At 47.7% G+C, this 12687-nt stretch overlaps 3 protein-coding genes across 3 annotated transcripts; 2 read left to right on the top strand and 1 right to left on the bottom strand.

Annotated features, from left to right (window-relative positions):
- Nucleotides 1-540: 540 nt before the first annotated feature.
- Nucleotides 541-2689, top strand: GGS22DRAFT_56052 (casein kinase I). The gene is made up of 5 exons (XM_047967424.1): nt 541-943; nt 1072-1141; nt 1205-1353; nt 1412-2387; nt 2445-2689. The coding sequence occupies exons 1-5, from the start codon at nt 815-817 to the stop codon at nt 2447-2449; spliced, it is 1329 nt and encodes a 442-aa protein (XP_047815598.1). The 5' UTR covers nt 541-814; the 3' UTR covers nt 2450-2689.
- A 1112-nt stretch (nt 2690-3801) lies between these two features.
- Nucleotides 3802-5011, bottom strand: GGS22DRAFT_171808 (emp24/gp25L/p24 family/GOLD-domain-containing protein). The gene is made up of 3 exons (XM_047962665.1): nt 4791-5011; nt 4350-4652; nt 3802-4126 (listed from the first exon to the last, which is right to left on the bottom strand). Exons 1-3 carry the CDS (start codon nt 4992-4994, stop codon nt 3977-3979), a joined length of 657 nt encoding a protein of 218 aa, XP_047815599.1. The 5' UTR covers nt 4995-5011; the 3' UTR covers nt 3802-3976.
- Nucleotides 5012-5404: 393 nt separating this feature from the next.
- Nucleotides 5405-7862, top strand: GGS22DRAFT_56059 (uncharacterized protein). The gene has a single exon (XM_047967425.1). It carries the CDS (start codon nt 5713-5715, stop codon nt 7534-7536), a length of 1824 nt encoding a protein of 607 aa, XP_047815600.1. The 5' UTR covers nt 5405-5712; the 3' UTR covers nt 7537-7862.
- The last annotated feature ends 4825 nt before the right edge of the window (nt 7863-12687 follow it).

Raw genomic sequence — 12687 nt, forward strand, 5'->3', positions numbered from 1 at the left:
CTTCCTCTGTATGGATGCTTTCACTTCTCAGTCAATACAAAATATTCGATGTTTGAGCAAGTCTTACTTCATGCATACAAACATCACTACTGGGTATCTTGCACTAAATAATAAAATCAATTCAAGATACCGTAGAATGAATGGGATTTTCAACTTCCGATATTTTTCTGTTGGAATTTGTACCCCTGACCCGGACAACCCTTTTTCCTGCCTTCGCCCCTCCATTGCCCCAATGCCCAGCCATTTCTCGTTCTGTTTTCAGTAAGGTGTTTCTGCTGTGGCAGTGATTCGTGTGGCCCTAGCACTACCTATAATTACATTTGCCCCGCCTAAAATACACCTGCAATTTGACTAGTACGAATGTACCCAGAGTACCCAGCCCAGGCCAGCCGTACGCCAGAAGACCCGCCTAAGCCACTTTTGGAGCCACTGCCGTTCCCCGACCGCTTCTCCCCAAATTCCTCCCTTTCTGATCTTCACTTTCTCAAGTTACTTACCATTCAATTCATCCGACCGATCAATTCAACCCAACAATAATCTGGCAAGGATTGACTAAATCCGTCAGCGAGACAAGCCTCGAGTCCTAATCAATCCATCAACACTCGAGAGGGATGAGCTTTCGGTTTTCCTGACGACTTTTTCGAGTATCTTAGATACTCCTGACGGACGCCAGCGACGATTGCCAACCTGCAACTCGCTCCTCGCAACCCGCAATTCCCTTCCGACCGTGGTGTTTTTTCTCCTTCGCTCCGTCGTTTTGGTCGTCCTTAACTCGTAGCCCGGTGAAAACCTTCGACATCTCAGACAATTCACAATGGCTTCCTCGTCGTCAAATGTCGTCGGTGTCCATTACCGAGTAGGAAAGAAGATTGGTGAAGGCTCTTTTGGTGTTATTTTTGAGGGTACCAACCTATTAAATAACCAACAAGTGGCTATCAAATTCGTGAGTCAATTTAGATCATTTCATTCGCAGCCTTTCATTTGACCACGGCGAAATCGCTCCTTTTGGTCAATTAAACTACCATAATACTCCATGAAGATAAGACTTATTCTAACTGAAGACATTTCTAGGAACCCCGAAAGAGCGACGCGCCACAACTACGAGATGAATACCGTACCTACAAGATTCTCGTCGGCTGCCGTAAGTCTACTACAACCCGCAGCCTTATTGAAGAATCACAGAACTGACAGGTTTCATTCGCAGCCGGTATCCCTAATGTCTATTATTTTGGCCAAGAAGGTCTCCATAATATCCTAGTCATAGATTTGCTCGGTCCCTCGTTGGAAGACCTCTTCGATCACTGTAATCGGAGATTCTCAATCAAGACAGTGGTGATGGTAGCGAAACAAATGGTTTGTCATTCCTCCAATTACTATTTTTAATAACGTTTAGTGCTAAACTAAATCTTAGCTCTCGCGTGTGCAAACCATCCACGAGAAGAATCTCATCTACCGAGATATTAAGCCCGATAACTTCCTAATCGGGCGTCCTGGAACTAAGGCTGCCAATGTGATCCATGTAGTCGACTTCGGTATGGCCAAGCAATACCGAGACCCGAAGACGAAGCAGCACATTCCTTACCGAGAGCGAAAATCTTTATCTGGAACTGCCCGTTACATGAGTATCAACACTCATTTGGGACGGGAGCAGTCTCGGCGTGATGATCTCGAGGCTCTTGGTCATGTATTCATGTACTTCCTACGGGGTGGTTTACCATGGCAAGGTCTGAAGGCTGCGACGAATAAGCAGAAGTACGAGAAGATTGGCGAGAAGAAGCAAACAACCCCAATCAAGGATCTATGCGAAGGTTTCCCGGAAGAGTTTAGCAAATACCTAACCTACGTGAGAAACCTTGGTTTCGAGGACACCCCCGATTACGACTACCTGCGTGAGCTTTTCACCCAGGCTCTCAAGAACACTGGCGAGGTGGAGGATGGCGAGTACGACTGGATGAAGATCACCAAGGAGTCGTCGAAGGGTTGGGATGCCATGCACAAGCCCGGTCCTTACCACAACCCGAACAAGCAGCCGGGCATATCTGCGAGAGAATTACACAACCAGTCTCGTAACAACACACCTGGCGGCCTTACTCACGAGCGTTTAAACGCCGCGCAGCCCCCACCTCCGTCTCCAGCCAGGCCGACGGACAAGCGCCGGCCAAACGCCCCCGGCGCCATAGGAGCCCAGCGAGGTAGCGCGGTGGGGGGTCTTCGGGATATGGCTACACCAACCCCGTCAACTCAGGCCCAGTTCCAGAACAGCAACCAAAACTTACAATCAAGGATGGTGCCCCAGGCCAACATGGGGTCATCAGCGGCCGGCAACGGAAGGTCGTCGGATCCTCAACCGACGGGATTCCAAAAGTTCATGAAAGTTCTATGCTGCGGTTAGTCAAGGCAATGCCATGCCCTCTCCTAAACCATGCGTACTAATAGAATACCAGGTTAAATATTTTCCCATTCTGGCATGTTAGCGATTTCGTATAGACTAGAGACGTTTTACTGGTTGAAGCTCCCTCCGCTACCTTATTACCTTTAATGCATTCTCCTGGTCTTCCGTGGTCAGGGTGTTTACCTCACCCCATCTGAATTGCTGCGTGTCGTTACATATCATGGTTGTCCGGGTTTAGGAAGGGCGGGTTTCATAGCCTGGACAACACGGCATACTAAGATATGTTTAAGGCACCATCGAATTCCCCGACACCATGGATTAACATCTTCAAAATCATCACACCTTTGTTCGCGGAACAATTTTCCACAATTTCCCTTTAGGAGACTTGGGAAGACGACCGATCGAATGCAACGAATTCCCGTTAGGATCCAGGCTTGGCGCTAACCCGGAGACATGAACGAATACTTTTTCCTTTCACGACTCTCGTTTTCATGAGATAGATACAGGCCGTTTAATCAGTAGAGCGCAGCGCGGCGCTTATGGGATTTGTAACCGTTGGCGAGCATTGGGATCGGGTTTCGTTTTTCCTGTTATCCGTCCCCTTATACACCATTCATAATTACATAAGAAAGAAGGAGAGCTGTTGTTGAGGGGAGAACCCGTGTTGTTGGTTGGGAGTTGGAGTTTCGGGTTGTGTATCAAGCAGAACCAGTATATGAAGATGGGAGGAGAGCTGAGTGGCAGAGTGTGGCAATTAGTGGGAAAGTCAATTACCCAGACGAAGTGCACGATAAAGCACCGAGGTTTCGCGTTTGGTAGAAGTGTGGGACATAGGGCAAAAAGACTTGATAATGATTTCGATGCCAGAGATAAATGCATCGGTGACCCCCAGATTCGAAAAAAAGGGACTTGAACCTCTTGTGCCTACCTTTGTTTAGGTTAATCAACGCTTGCTAGAGAGAAAAAGGGGAGGTATTAGCAAAAGGTGCCCCCTCCCCTTTCCTATCTCACTTTATTAACTCCTAGCGGCGTTGGGAAATTCATGAAGTTCTAGTATTAATAAAAGGCATTCTCCAAAGACATATACATACATACATACTCGTGTTTCTCGTTCTTGTATAAGGGTATTCCCTACCTATAGTAGTTTATTTTGTACGTTTATAATTCACTTTGTCTTGCCAACGGTTGCAAGACTCTTTGACCGTTGAAAGTTAAATATGTATGTATGACGGCTTGTAAGGTTAGTTGAGTATTAGTAATTCCGACGTACATATGGTAGTAGGTAGGTAAGCATGGGGTTGGTGGATGCTACGAAATGCAACGCCTTGTCCAGGTAGATGGCGAGTAAGGCTTGGGTGTCTGTCCTCTACACGATGACTTTAATCACGTTTAATTATGGTCGCAGATAGTCTAACATCGATAACCTTTTATTTCTCGCCCGTACATACATACATACACACGTAGAGAAGAAAGCCAGAACTCCCCTTTACCCTGCCAAAATCGTGACCTCCCCTCCCATCGCTCATTACTAAAAGGGGAGAGAAGGTTGTGTGTGGGGGTGTTGTGAAATGGGAGATGGGGGGTTTAGGTGAGCTTCTGCTTGATGAAGAAGGAGCGTAGATGCGAGAGCTGCCAGGCGCAGGTGATGCCCAACACGACGATCTGGATGAACATCCATCGCACGACGCGCGAGTTGGTGGATTCGGACTGGTCTCTGAATTCGGCTTCGCGTTCCTGGGGTTGCGGTTAGTAAGGATGTCATTTTTATGAATGTGGTAGTTTGAAATTTTCAATGCTGTATTCATCGTAGATCTTTATGCTTGTGTATCCTCTGTAAAGTAGATAGTGGGAAATCATTCTCTTCTCCCTGTCTACCATCTACCTTCACCGAGAAAAGGGGAAATATCTTGAAAGGGTCGGTGCTGGGGGTAGAATGGACAGGTAGAAATGAACTCACCCGTTGGAAGATCTGCTCGCGCCGGATATCCAATAGTCGCGCGTTGAGGTCGCGCACACGCTGACTGATGTCCATCAACTTGGTCTTGTCGGTCGACTCAATCTCGGAGGAACCGATGGCCAAGTCGAGGGTCAGCTTGATACCACCGTTAGGCTGGAGCGCGGACAGCCAGCCCGGGCGACCGGAGGAAGACGAGGGTGTAAAGCAGATCTTGTGTTCGCCGGCGTCAGCGGCGGTGAAGGTGAACCGGCCTGAGGAGGAACCTCGTTGGGATACTACGCGGTGGTCGTTGTCGAAGATTTCCTGAGAGGGTAATCTGTTAGTATAGTGCATTTACCTACGCCTCGCCAAACAATGACGATTTGGGAAGATAGATAAGAAGTATGACAGTAGGGGATAAGCATATCCTAATCAGGGGCGTAAAGGGAGGAAGAGACTAACATCGACGGAGATGTAGATACTGATGCCGTCGTGCTTAGACCACGACCGCGTGTTGTCGTCCCATTCTTCAGCATTGTAGTGGCCGACTACGAGTGTGTCCTTGGGCAGCTCCTCGAAGAAACATTTCGGTGTCGTGCCATCGATGAAGAAGTAGAGCGCTTGGGCGACGGAGCCCAGCATCGCGAGAGGGAGTAGCGCCCTCATTTTCTCGGGTTGGGATGAGGTTGCTAATGGATTGGATCGAACACTTTCTCAATTGATTGTCCCGGGGTTATTCGAGGTTGGTTCGAGGTCTAAGTCGCGATCGTTAGTTGTTTATTAAGCGCCGTCGTTGCGGTGGTAGGAAGCTTTTCGCGGATTCCAAGTCCAAGGTCCAAGGTGCCACGTTCGAAAAAAGAACCAGTTAGGTATTGTGCAGGGATTGCATAGCGCTAACTTACGCTAAACATCGCCTAGAAAGGAGCGGCCTTGCATTGGATGGAAGGAGCATTATCGATAATAAACACTATCTTTTCAGGTCGTCAATCACGTGCCGCATAGAACAAATCGTGGAAGGATCCCTGCCCTTTGATACAGACGGTGCAATTAATTCCGTCTTCAACTTTTTTACACCACCAAAATCCACGCCGCGTTCCTCAATTTCGAAGACAATACAGCTTCATCCACCCGCGTACTCGACCGTTTGAACCCATCAATCCCACTATTCTCGCGCCCACACAAACACGTCCACTATATCGGGATTTTTATGTTTGCTTCCCGCCATGTATTATTTAGAACTTATTTACAATACCTAATTTAATACATTCAACAACTCCAAGTCCGCACTTTGCTCTTCCAACCTCTTTCGCTGTTTACATTCCAATATTCGTGAAACGCCACGAACCCATTTAATACATACACTGGAAGCTAGCTGACCTCGACCATGGCTTCGCACGACGTACGCGACGTGCTTAATCTACCACTCGATGGCGGTTCGCGACCCGCGAAAAAACTTAAGACTGGTGCCCCGCGAACGAATTTAAAGGGTTTAGCAAGAGAAGTGCAGAACTTAGGAGGTGATAACCCTATCGCAATTGTACCGGAGCTATCCGCATTCAAGAAACGACGATTCGGAAGCCGTAAACCAGCTGCGCGATGGGAGTTGCAACCCTTCCGCAACTCGGCGCGAGGTGACCAATCATTACATCTACGACACTGGAGAAAGCAGACGGAAGATCAAACAAGACTTCAGGAAGGACAAAGTGGAGAGAATGGAGCCGACGTGGAGACTAAACCGGAACAGTTAGAGGACTCGGGATTCGCCAAGTTCAATGTGCAGGTCGATATTCCCCAGTACAGCGATGATCAGTACCAGTCCAACTTAAAGAGCGACGAGTGGACGAAGGACGAGACGGATTATCTATTCGATCTTGCTAGACTTTTTGATCTTCGATGGCCGCTCATATGGGACCGTTACGAGTACCAACCTAAGCCCGAGAAAGTGATCAACGGAGATGGAGGAGAGACTACTGACCCTAACACCGCAGTAGTTCCCGCGTCTAAGGTGCGATCATTAGAAGATTTAAAAGCCCGATATTATGAAGTAGCAGCGAAGATGATGGCAGTCCAGAAACCAGTGCAATACATGACGCAAGCAGAATTTGCTTTGCATGAAGTTATGGCCAATTTCAATCCGAACTCAGAAGCACAGCGCAAGAAATTCGCAGCAGACGCGTTATCTCGATCTAGCGAGGAGGCCCGAGAGGAGGAAATGCTACTCATCGAAGTGCGAAGGATCCTCGCTCGTCAAGAGAAGCTAAACCAAGAACGTCGCGAGCTGTATAACCGCCTGGACTACCCACACCAAGACCAGGACATCAATGCCTTCAAATCTAGCGCTGGCTTGCAGACCTTGCTCCAGAACCTTATGAATGTGGACAAGACCAAGAAGCGCAAGTCCCTTATGGAAGCCAACGGTGCCAACACGCCCGCTTCCGCACATCCCTCCGCCCATCCTGCCAACTCCACGCCCATATCAGAAACCCGTCGTGAGAGCATCGCCGCCTCTACTGTCACCGCCGGGCACCGTGATTCGATTGGCGGGGGTGAGCGACCCGAACGTCCAACGAAGAAGGGTGCACAACCAGAGCGCAAGAAGCTCACCGAACAAGAAGAACAAATATACGGGGTTTCGCATCACGATAGGCTACCATCTGGCCCAACCTTCCGATACGAGCGCATCAATAAGATACTCACGACGAAGAGCAACGCCCAGCACCAGCGCATCACGAACACGTTGGCAGAGCTAGATATTCCGAGCAGATTAAACATGCCGACGCGTGCCGTCGTCGAGGAGATGGAGAAGCTGCTCAGTGCGATCGGGGCCCTGCTAGACTTAAGAAAGACTAACGATAAGGTGGATGCGGAGATTCGACTAGAGAGGGCGAAAAAGGCTGAGCGGGATAGGAAGGAGGGGAAGGTTCCGTCGACGGATGAGAAGACTAATGGCGATATTAAAGGGGAGAAGGATAAGGATAAGGATGGTTTAACAAATGGAGACGCTGCTGCTAGTGCTGGAGAAGACAAGACGAATGGCGACGCACCAAGTACGAACGGCGAGAATGCGGATGCAGACGTGGTCAAGAAACAGCTCAACGCAGAGGAAAAGGAGAAGGGTGCGAGACCTGGAAGTAGCAGTGGGCGAAAGCGGAGTTTAAGCGTGCTGAGCGGCATCAGTGATAAGAGCGCTAAGAGGCAGAAGAAGTGAGGGTCACTACAGATATTGCATCAGCACCGGCGTTGATATCGACGGCCTGTGGTATTAGATAGGTGCTGAGTTAGTACATGAGTCCAATCAAGCAGTTCAAGATGAAGTCCCGCGAGGGAGTGCGATTCATATGAAGTACGGCATTCGAACAGAGAATGGGGAGAGGAGATGACTACGATGCTGGGTAGTCGGTTATTGTTAGGAACTTCGTGGTTGGGGATGGGGGATATGGGTGGATATGCCCCTGTATACCGGCTACGTGTATGTATGAATGAGGCTGCGATGGCTTTAATCGACACATTGCATTGCTATGAAAACATATCCTGTTCTGATTGATAGTTCTGACTTGTTTGGTTCGGCTGGATGTGACTGGGTAGATGCGATGGTTTCCGTGTTGCTTTATTGTGCTTGTGGATTGCGTTCTATTTGTTACTGCGTGATAGGTGTTAGGTATGGGTATACTGATATTTTCTGGGTGTTCTGGTCGTCGATGACTTGGTCAGGGGGACACGTTCTAGGTGAGGCTACCGGGAGTAGGTGTCTGTATCATTCATCTGCTTAACTAAGATAGAATATTCTACCTTCGGGGAGCGGTGGTTACTATAGTAGATGTAAAGAGCATTGGTGACTGGCGTGCGGTCTATGTTTTGGTATTTGTTCATTACTACGAAATAGCTTCACTGGCGATAGAGGGCATATGCTACCTCTGCTCCCCTTTTCCTAGGCGGCAGTTCGAAGGCCACCAGCCATGATTATGGGTTGGAAGGAATTAATCCAGGTCATCCGTAGATGTTAATGTAAAATCTTCACGAATTCATCACTTAGAATATTGATACAGGGTTGTTTACTCCTAAAAGCATTAGGTCTGCTTTCCTGAAAGTTGTCTCTACTCGAGCTCCATGGCACAGCTATGGTCTACTCCAACTTGCAGGGTATATGAGGTAATATCCAGATTAGTCCTATGTTGCCTAGTGGGTAGGTACCTATCTATTCTTTAGGGCGACTCCTGTTCAACAAGCGTTAGAAACGTCTTCAACAAAGTCCTAAAGAATTAGGAGGAGCTCTTACAGCCTAGGTTTATAACAAGTGAGGGCCTTCATTGGTAGTACAACAAAGAATAGACGCCATCGGAAAATAATGGTATATTCCAAGGTTGACTTATCCCTGGAATATTGGAACATGTGAGTGGTTAACACCCTATTGGTGGTGATAGTGATAGTATCTGAAGTTATCGTAAGCACCAAAAAGGGGTAACCGTTGAAAGCGGCTATGTCCTCCATTAGGGATATCTAGAGGTTCTCACAATACTACCCAACCTATTCCGTGTAATCTCTTAGATGGTGGCAAATCTAAATAAGGGCAATTTGGGCCGTTGATATTTTTTAGACATCGAGTGATGGTTTTTCTTCTTAGACACTGTGAGGATGATAAGCAGCCTTGTAATATCGTCTATTTTCAGCATCATAAGGCTGCTAGCAAGGATGGAGTTTCTACATTCTTTGCCACGTTATTGACTGATCTGTAGGAAGTCATACCCACCGAGCTGAGGGGGCTGGAGTGACTTTGTCCTACTTAGTTGATCAGGAGAGACGAAGAGACATTGAGTCACTCCAAGTCCAAAACGTGTCTGTGAGAGTTTCGGTGAATATCTCAGTAGAAGTTATTCCACTTAAACTCGATTGCGTATTGGTGACCTTTCTTCCATTGACTAGCATAGAACCTATTGGCGATATGTAGCCGCCGCGAAGTGGTAACGTGAAAAGGAAATATAGAACTTGAAACAGCAGATGACTATAGCTGGGAGCGAGTGAGGGATTAATAGTTTCTATTGGCTAGGAAACGGACCGATGAATGAGACAAGGGTAACAGTCTAGAGATTTGATCGCGATCACGATGGCTTTACTTAAGCGCGCCAAGGGAAGTTATAGGCTAAGGTAAGCATCTTATACATGGATATTCTAGAAATCAAGGAAGTCAGAGATGTTTCTTTTAAAGAGGTGACGTCTAAATTAACGCTTGCAGTCGCGAGCGGCTGCATATTGAGGCTATATCTTAATTTAGCAACCTCCCTAAAAATAAGTACCCCAGCTGATCCTCGTGGTACGAAAAATCCCCGAGCTGGATACGTCATGAGCGGTAGCTGGGGCGTGGTCGCAAGGGAGTCTAGGACGATCTGAAGGTCGTTGGGGCCCCGAGCCTTAACGCTGCCCTGTACCCCCAGGTACACCAATAAAGGTGATGTGATAACAGAGCGCACACGTGCAGTGTGCCATCTAGCAGTTGGGAGTCTCGCGTATAGCCTCGGAGCCTAGAGCGCCAGCGTCAAGGTACCCGCCGTAAGCACGGTGAGCTCTCCAAATATATGGCTATGATTGCCGCAAATGACCTAGACAAAAGTCAACTTATAAACTAAGGTCGCTTCCAAGGCTCGCAGGCGCTTCTGGAAGTCGGTGAAGGTAGGGATGACGCTCTCCCAACGCCGCTTGGTACCGCCTGGTAAGGTACAACTCGCATGCAGGCGGCGAAACGCCCGTTCTTCAAGCTTTCCCCAGATTAGAGGTTCCAACCATGAATGTAGGGTCGTAGTGCCGCCTTGGTGCCTTGCAGGAAGGATCACGATAGCAGCAGCGCGGAAGAGAGTAGGAGGGTAGGACGGGTAGATTTTCTGCAAGTGATCTAGGACAGAAATAGATTTAAACGCCCGACTCGCAGAAAGACGTTGGCGGTATGCACAGAAGAGATAGAAGACGCCATAATGCCGCGATGTTCAATTACGTGCATGAGAGAAAGAAAGATTCTCGAACACGTTGTGATGCCCTGGCGCTTAGATGTTATCGCCGGGCGGCTATTCGTGGTAATATCGTCTTATCATTGGTCGTTGGATCAAGGAGAAGTAGTAGACTGTTTCTGATTTGAGAGAGATACCATGGAGATCTGGGGTAATCAAATTTTAGAACTTCTCACCTGTAATTTTAAAGTTGGAGAAAACGATAAGAAAGAGAAAGGAGATACGAAGGCAATTCTGGTGAGGGCTAGTTTAAATTCACGAGAATGAGGCTTAAAGACTTTTTGTCGTTGTTTATGTTTAGAGGGACCTTTGAAGCGACCATCTAAACTGGATCACTAAGGTCACTAAACAAAACAATAGGCATTGAGTTTAGCGCGAATATATCATGTGACTGCCATAATAGATAGATACTGTACAGCTGCAAGGTAGCAAGATATGAATCACTGATGGTCGATGGTCGCTACCCACCTAGCATATTATGTACTACTAGGAGGTAGGTACATCCATGGATACGGCAATCGCAACCTGAAGCCACAAGATAGAATAGGAAACATCACCTTGACTTCAGCTAGCCTTGAACCTGCCGTTATTGATGAACCTTAACTCCGGAGATGTTAGATTGCATCTTTCAAGGACAATTCTAATCATTCAACGTTCCCACCATATTCCAAGGGGTTCTATCCACCAACATCTTGTTAATAATCAATTCATCGTGCTGCGCCAACGTCCACAACCGCTATTTGATCTTCGTGTTACCCGTTAATTACCTACATACTGCAAGGATGCCAAGGCCGCTAAACACAATGCCTACGTGCTATTTAGCTGTCCCTCATTCGGGCGTCGTGGGTTATACTTGTGGACTGCGACTTCTGACTTGTCACATTACTACGAGCCTTGCTTAATTTTCGGTAACAAACCATTACCTACTAGGTTCCCAAAAATAAAAATAAAAGTAATTTAATTACACCGAAATAACAACTGGAAAACGCAACAAACGACCCAGGCTAACAATGTGCTACCATCTTTATACCGGTATGTATGAATCCCATCTTCTTAGAACGTGGGCACACATACCTACCTAGCTCACCGTACTATATCTATTAACCCGGGCGATCCTAAATCGTCAAATCCTTCGCAGACTAACCCCTTACACAACCTCGTACTAACAATTCAAGACCCCAAACCACACGGTCGGGTCTATTTTTGCACAAGTCATTTATTCGGCTGCCTCCCTACGTGGCAAAGTCGAAAATAGTCTTCAAAATATCCTTAAAATTCGGGGATATTTACAGTTTGCTCGAGTTTTATCCTGTTGCCTTGAGGTCCTTCAGGGCTTGACCTTCCTTGTTATCTCAGAGTATTGTGGTCAGAGCGCGGGTCCGCCTCCGGCGTGCCTCGCGCTTACATATATAGTACGCTGTACATGACGGCCGGCTGTTGGACGTGACCCTGCAGGTCCACGCTAAGCGTTCAACAGGGGTATTAACGGACCTTTTCCCGCTTTGACTGTGTCACTTTTCTTACCTCTCTACCTCTTCTGGCATGGTATGATTTCGATATTGCTTAGGATACAATTCTAAGTCCCATGGGGTCGGCTTTCATCAAGACCAGATTGACCAGACTGATGGATTGATAGCAACGTTTACCTACTGGGTAGTACTAGGTAACTCTGTGATGTTATTAATCATCCAACAGACCGAAACTTGACCGCGATCGAACGAGGCGTATTCAGCTCTGGACCTAATAGGAATTGCTCTCCTTCACCTTTTCTCTCTGGAAAGGCCGATGGCCCCCAACGGTTGTCTCGGCTTGGTAGACCGGGGACCCTCTCATAGTCGCAGATACTGCCCAGGTTGGCTAGGTATTCACGTGTACACCTGGGCAGTTTCTAGGTGGGCAAGGAAATCAAAGCACAGACGGTAAGAAAAAAGCGTGTGCAGATCTCCGAGCAACCTGTGGGCATCGCTGATTTACAGAAGACAAAAAGTTCTATCGACTTTGGCCTCGTTGTACCCCCTCCCCCAAGGATAAGCCTTCACCGTCAGCCTGACGCAACCTTGAGAACTTCCACCTCCGCTTTCTAGTATTAGTGTCATGAGGGGTAGTAGCGAACCTTATCGGGGTTGATGTAAGGAGACCGGGGATGGAAATAGCCGCATGAGAATCCTTCAATTACTTAAGTGATGTGTCGAGGTCGCGCGCACACGGCTCTTTGTCGCAATACCGAATAGTTCTTACTTTGTGTCCTGCCGGGCTTCCAAGGTTCCAAGGTTACCAAGCGGGTCGCAGCTCGAACCGAGAAATGTTCCGCCGATTTCTAAGAAAAGAAACCCGGACCATCAGATACCAGATAAGTTTTATGC

Source organism: Annulohypoxylon maeteangense (assembly GCF_022496945.1).
Source record: "Annulohypoxylon maeteangense strain CBS 123835 unplaced genomic scaffold GGS22scaffold_18, whole genome shotgun sequence".
Classification (NCBI taxonomy): Eukaryota; Fungi; Ascomycota; class Sordariomycetes; order Xylariales; family Hypoxylaceae; genus Annulohypoxylon; species Annulohypoxylon maeteangense.

Coding starts and splice junctions, on each gene's coding strand:
- GGS22DRAFT_56059 (XM_047967425.1), top strand. CDS start 5,713: ATGGCTTCGCACGACGTACGCGACGTGCTTAATCTACCACTCGATGGC.
- GGS22DRAFT_171808 (XM_047962665.1), bottom strand. CDS start 4,994: ATGAGGGCGCTACTCCCTCTCGCGATGCTGGGCTCCGTCGCCCAAGCG. Junction 4,653..4,790: donor GTATCTACATCTCCGTCGAT/GTTAGTCTCTTC, acceptor TTACCCTCTCAG/GAAATCTTCGACAACGACCA. Junction 4,127..4,349: donor GCGAGCAGATCTTCCAACGG/GTGAGTTCATTT, acceptor CCGCAACCCCAG/GAACGCGAAGCCGAATTCAG.
- GGS22DRAFT_56052 (XM_047967424.1), top strand. CDS start 815: ATGGCTTCCTCGTCGTCAAATGTCGTCGGTGTCCATTACCGAGTAGGA. Junction 944..1,071: donor AACAAGTGGCTATCAAATTC/GTGAGTCAATTT, acceptor AGACATTTCTAG/GAACCCCGAAAGAGCGACGC. Junction 1,142..1,204: donor CAAGATTCTCGTCGGCTGCC/GTAAGTCTACTA, acceptor TTTCATTCGCAG/CCGGTATCCCTAATGTCTAT.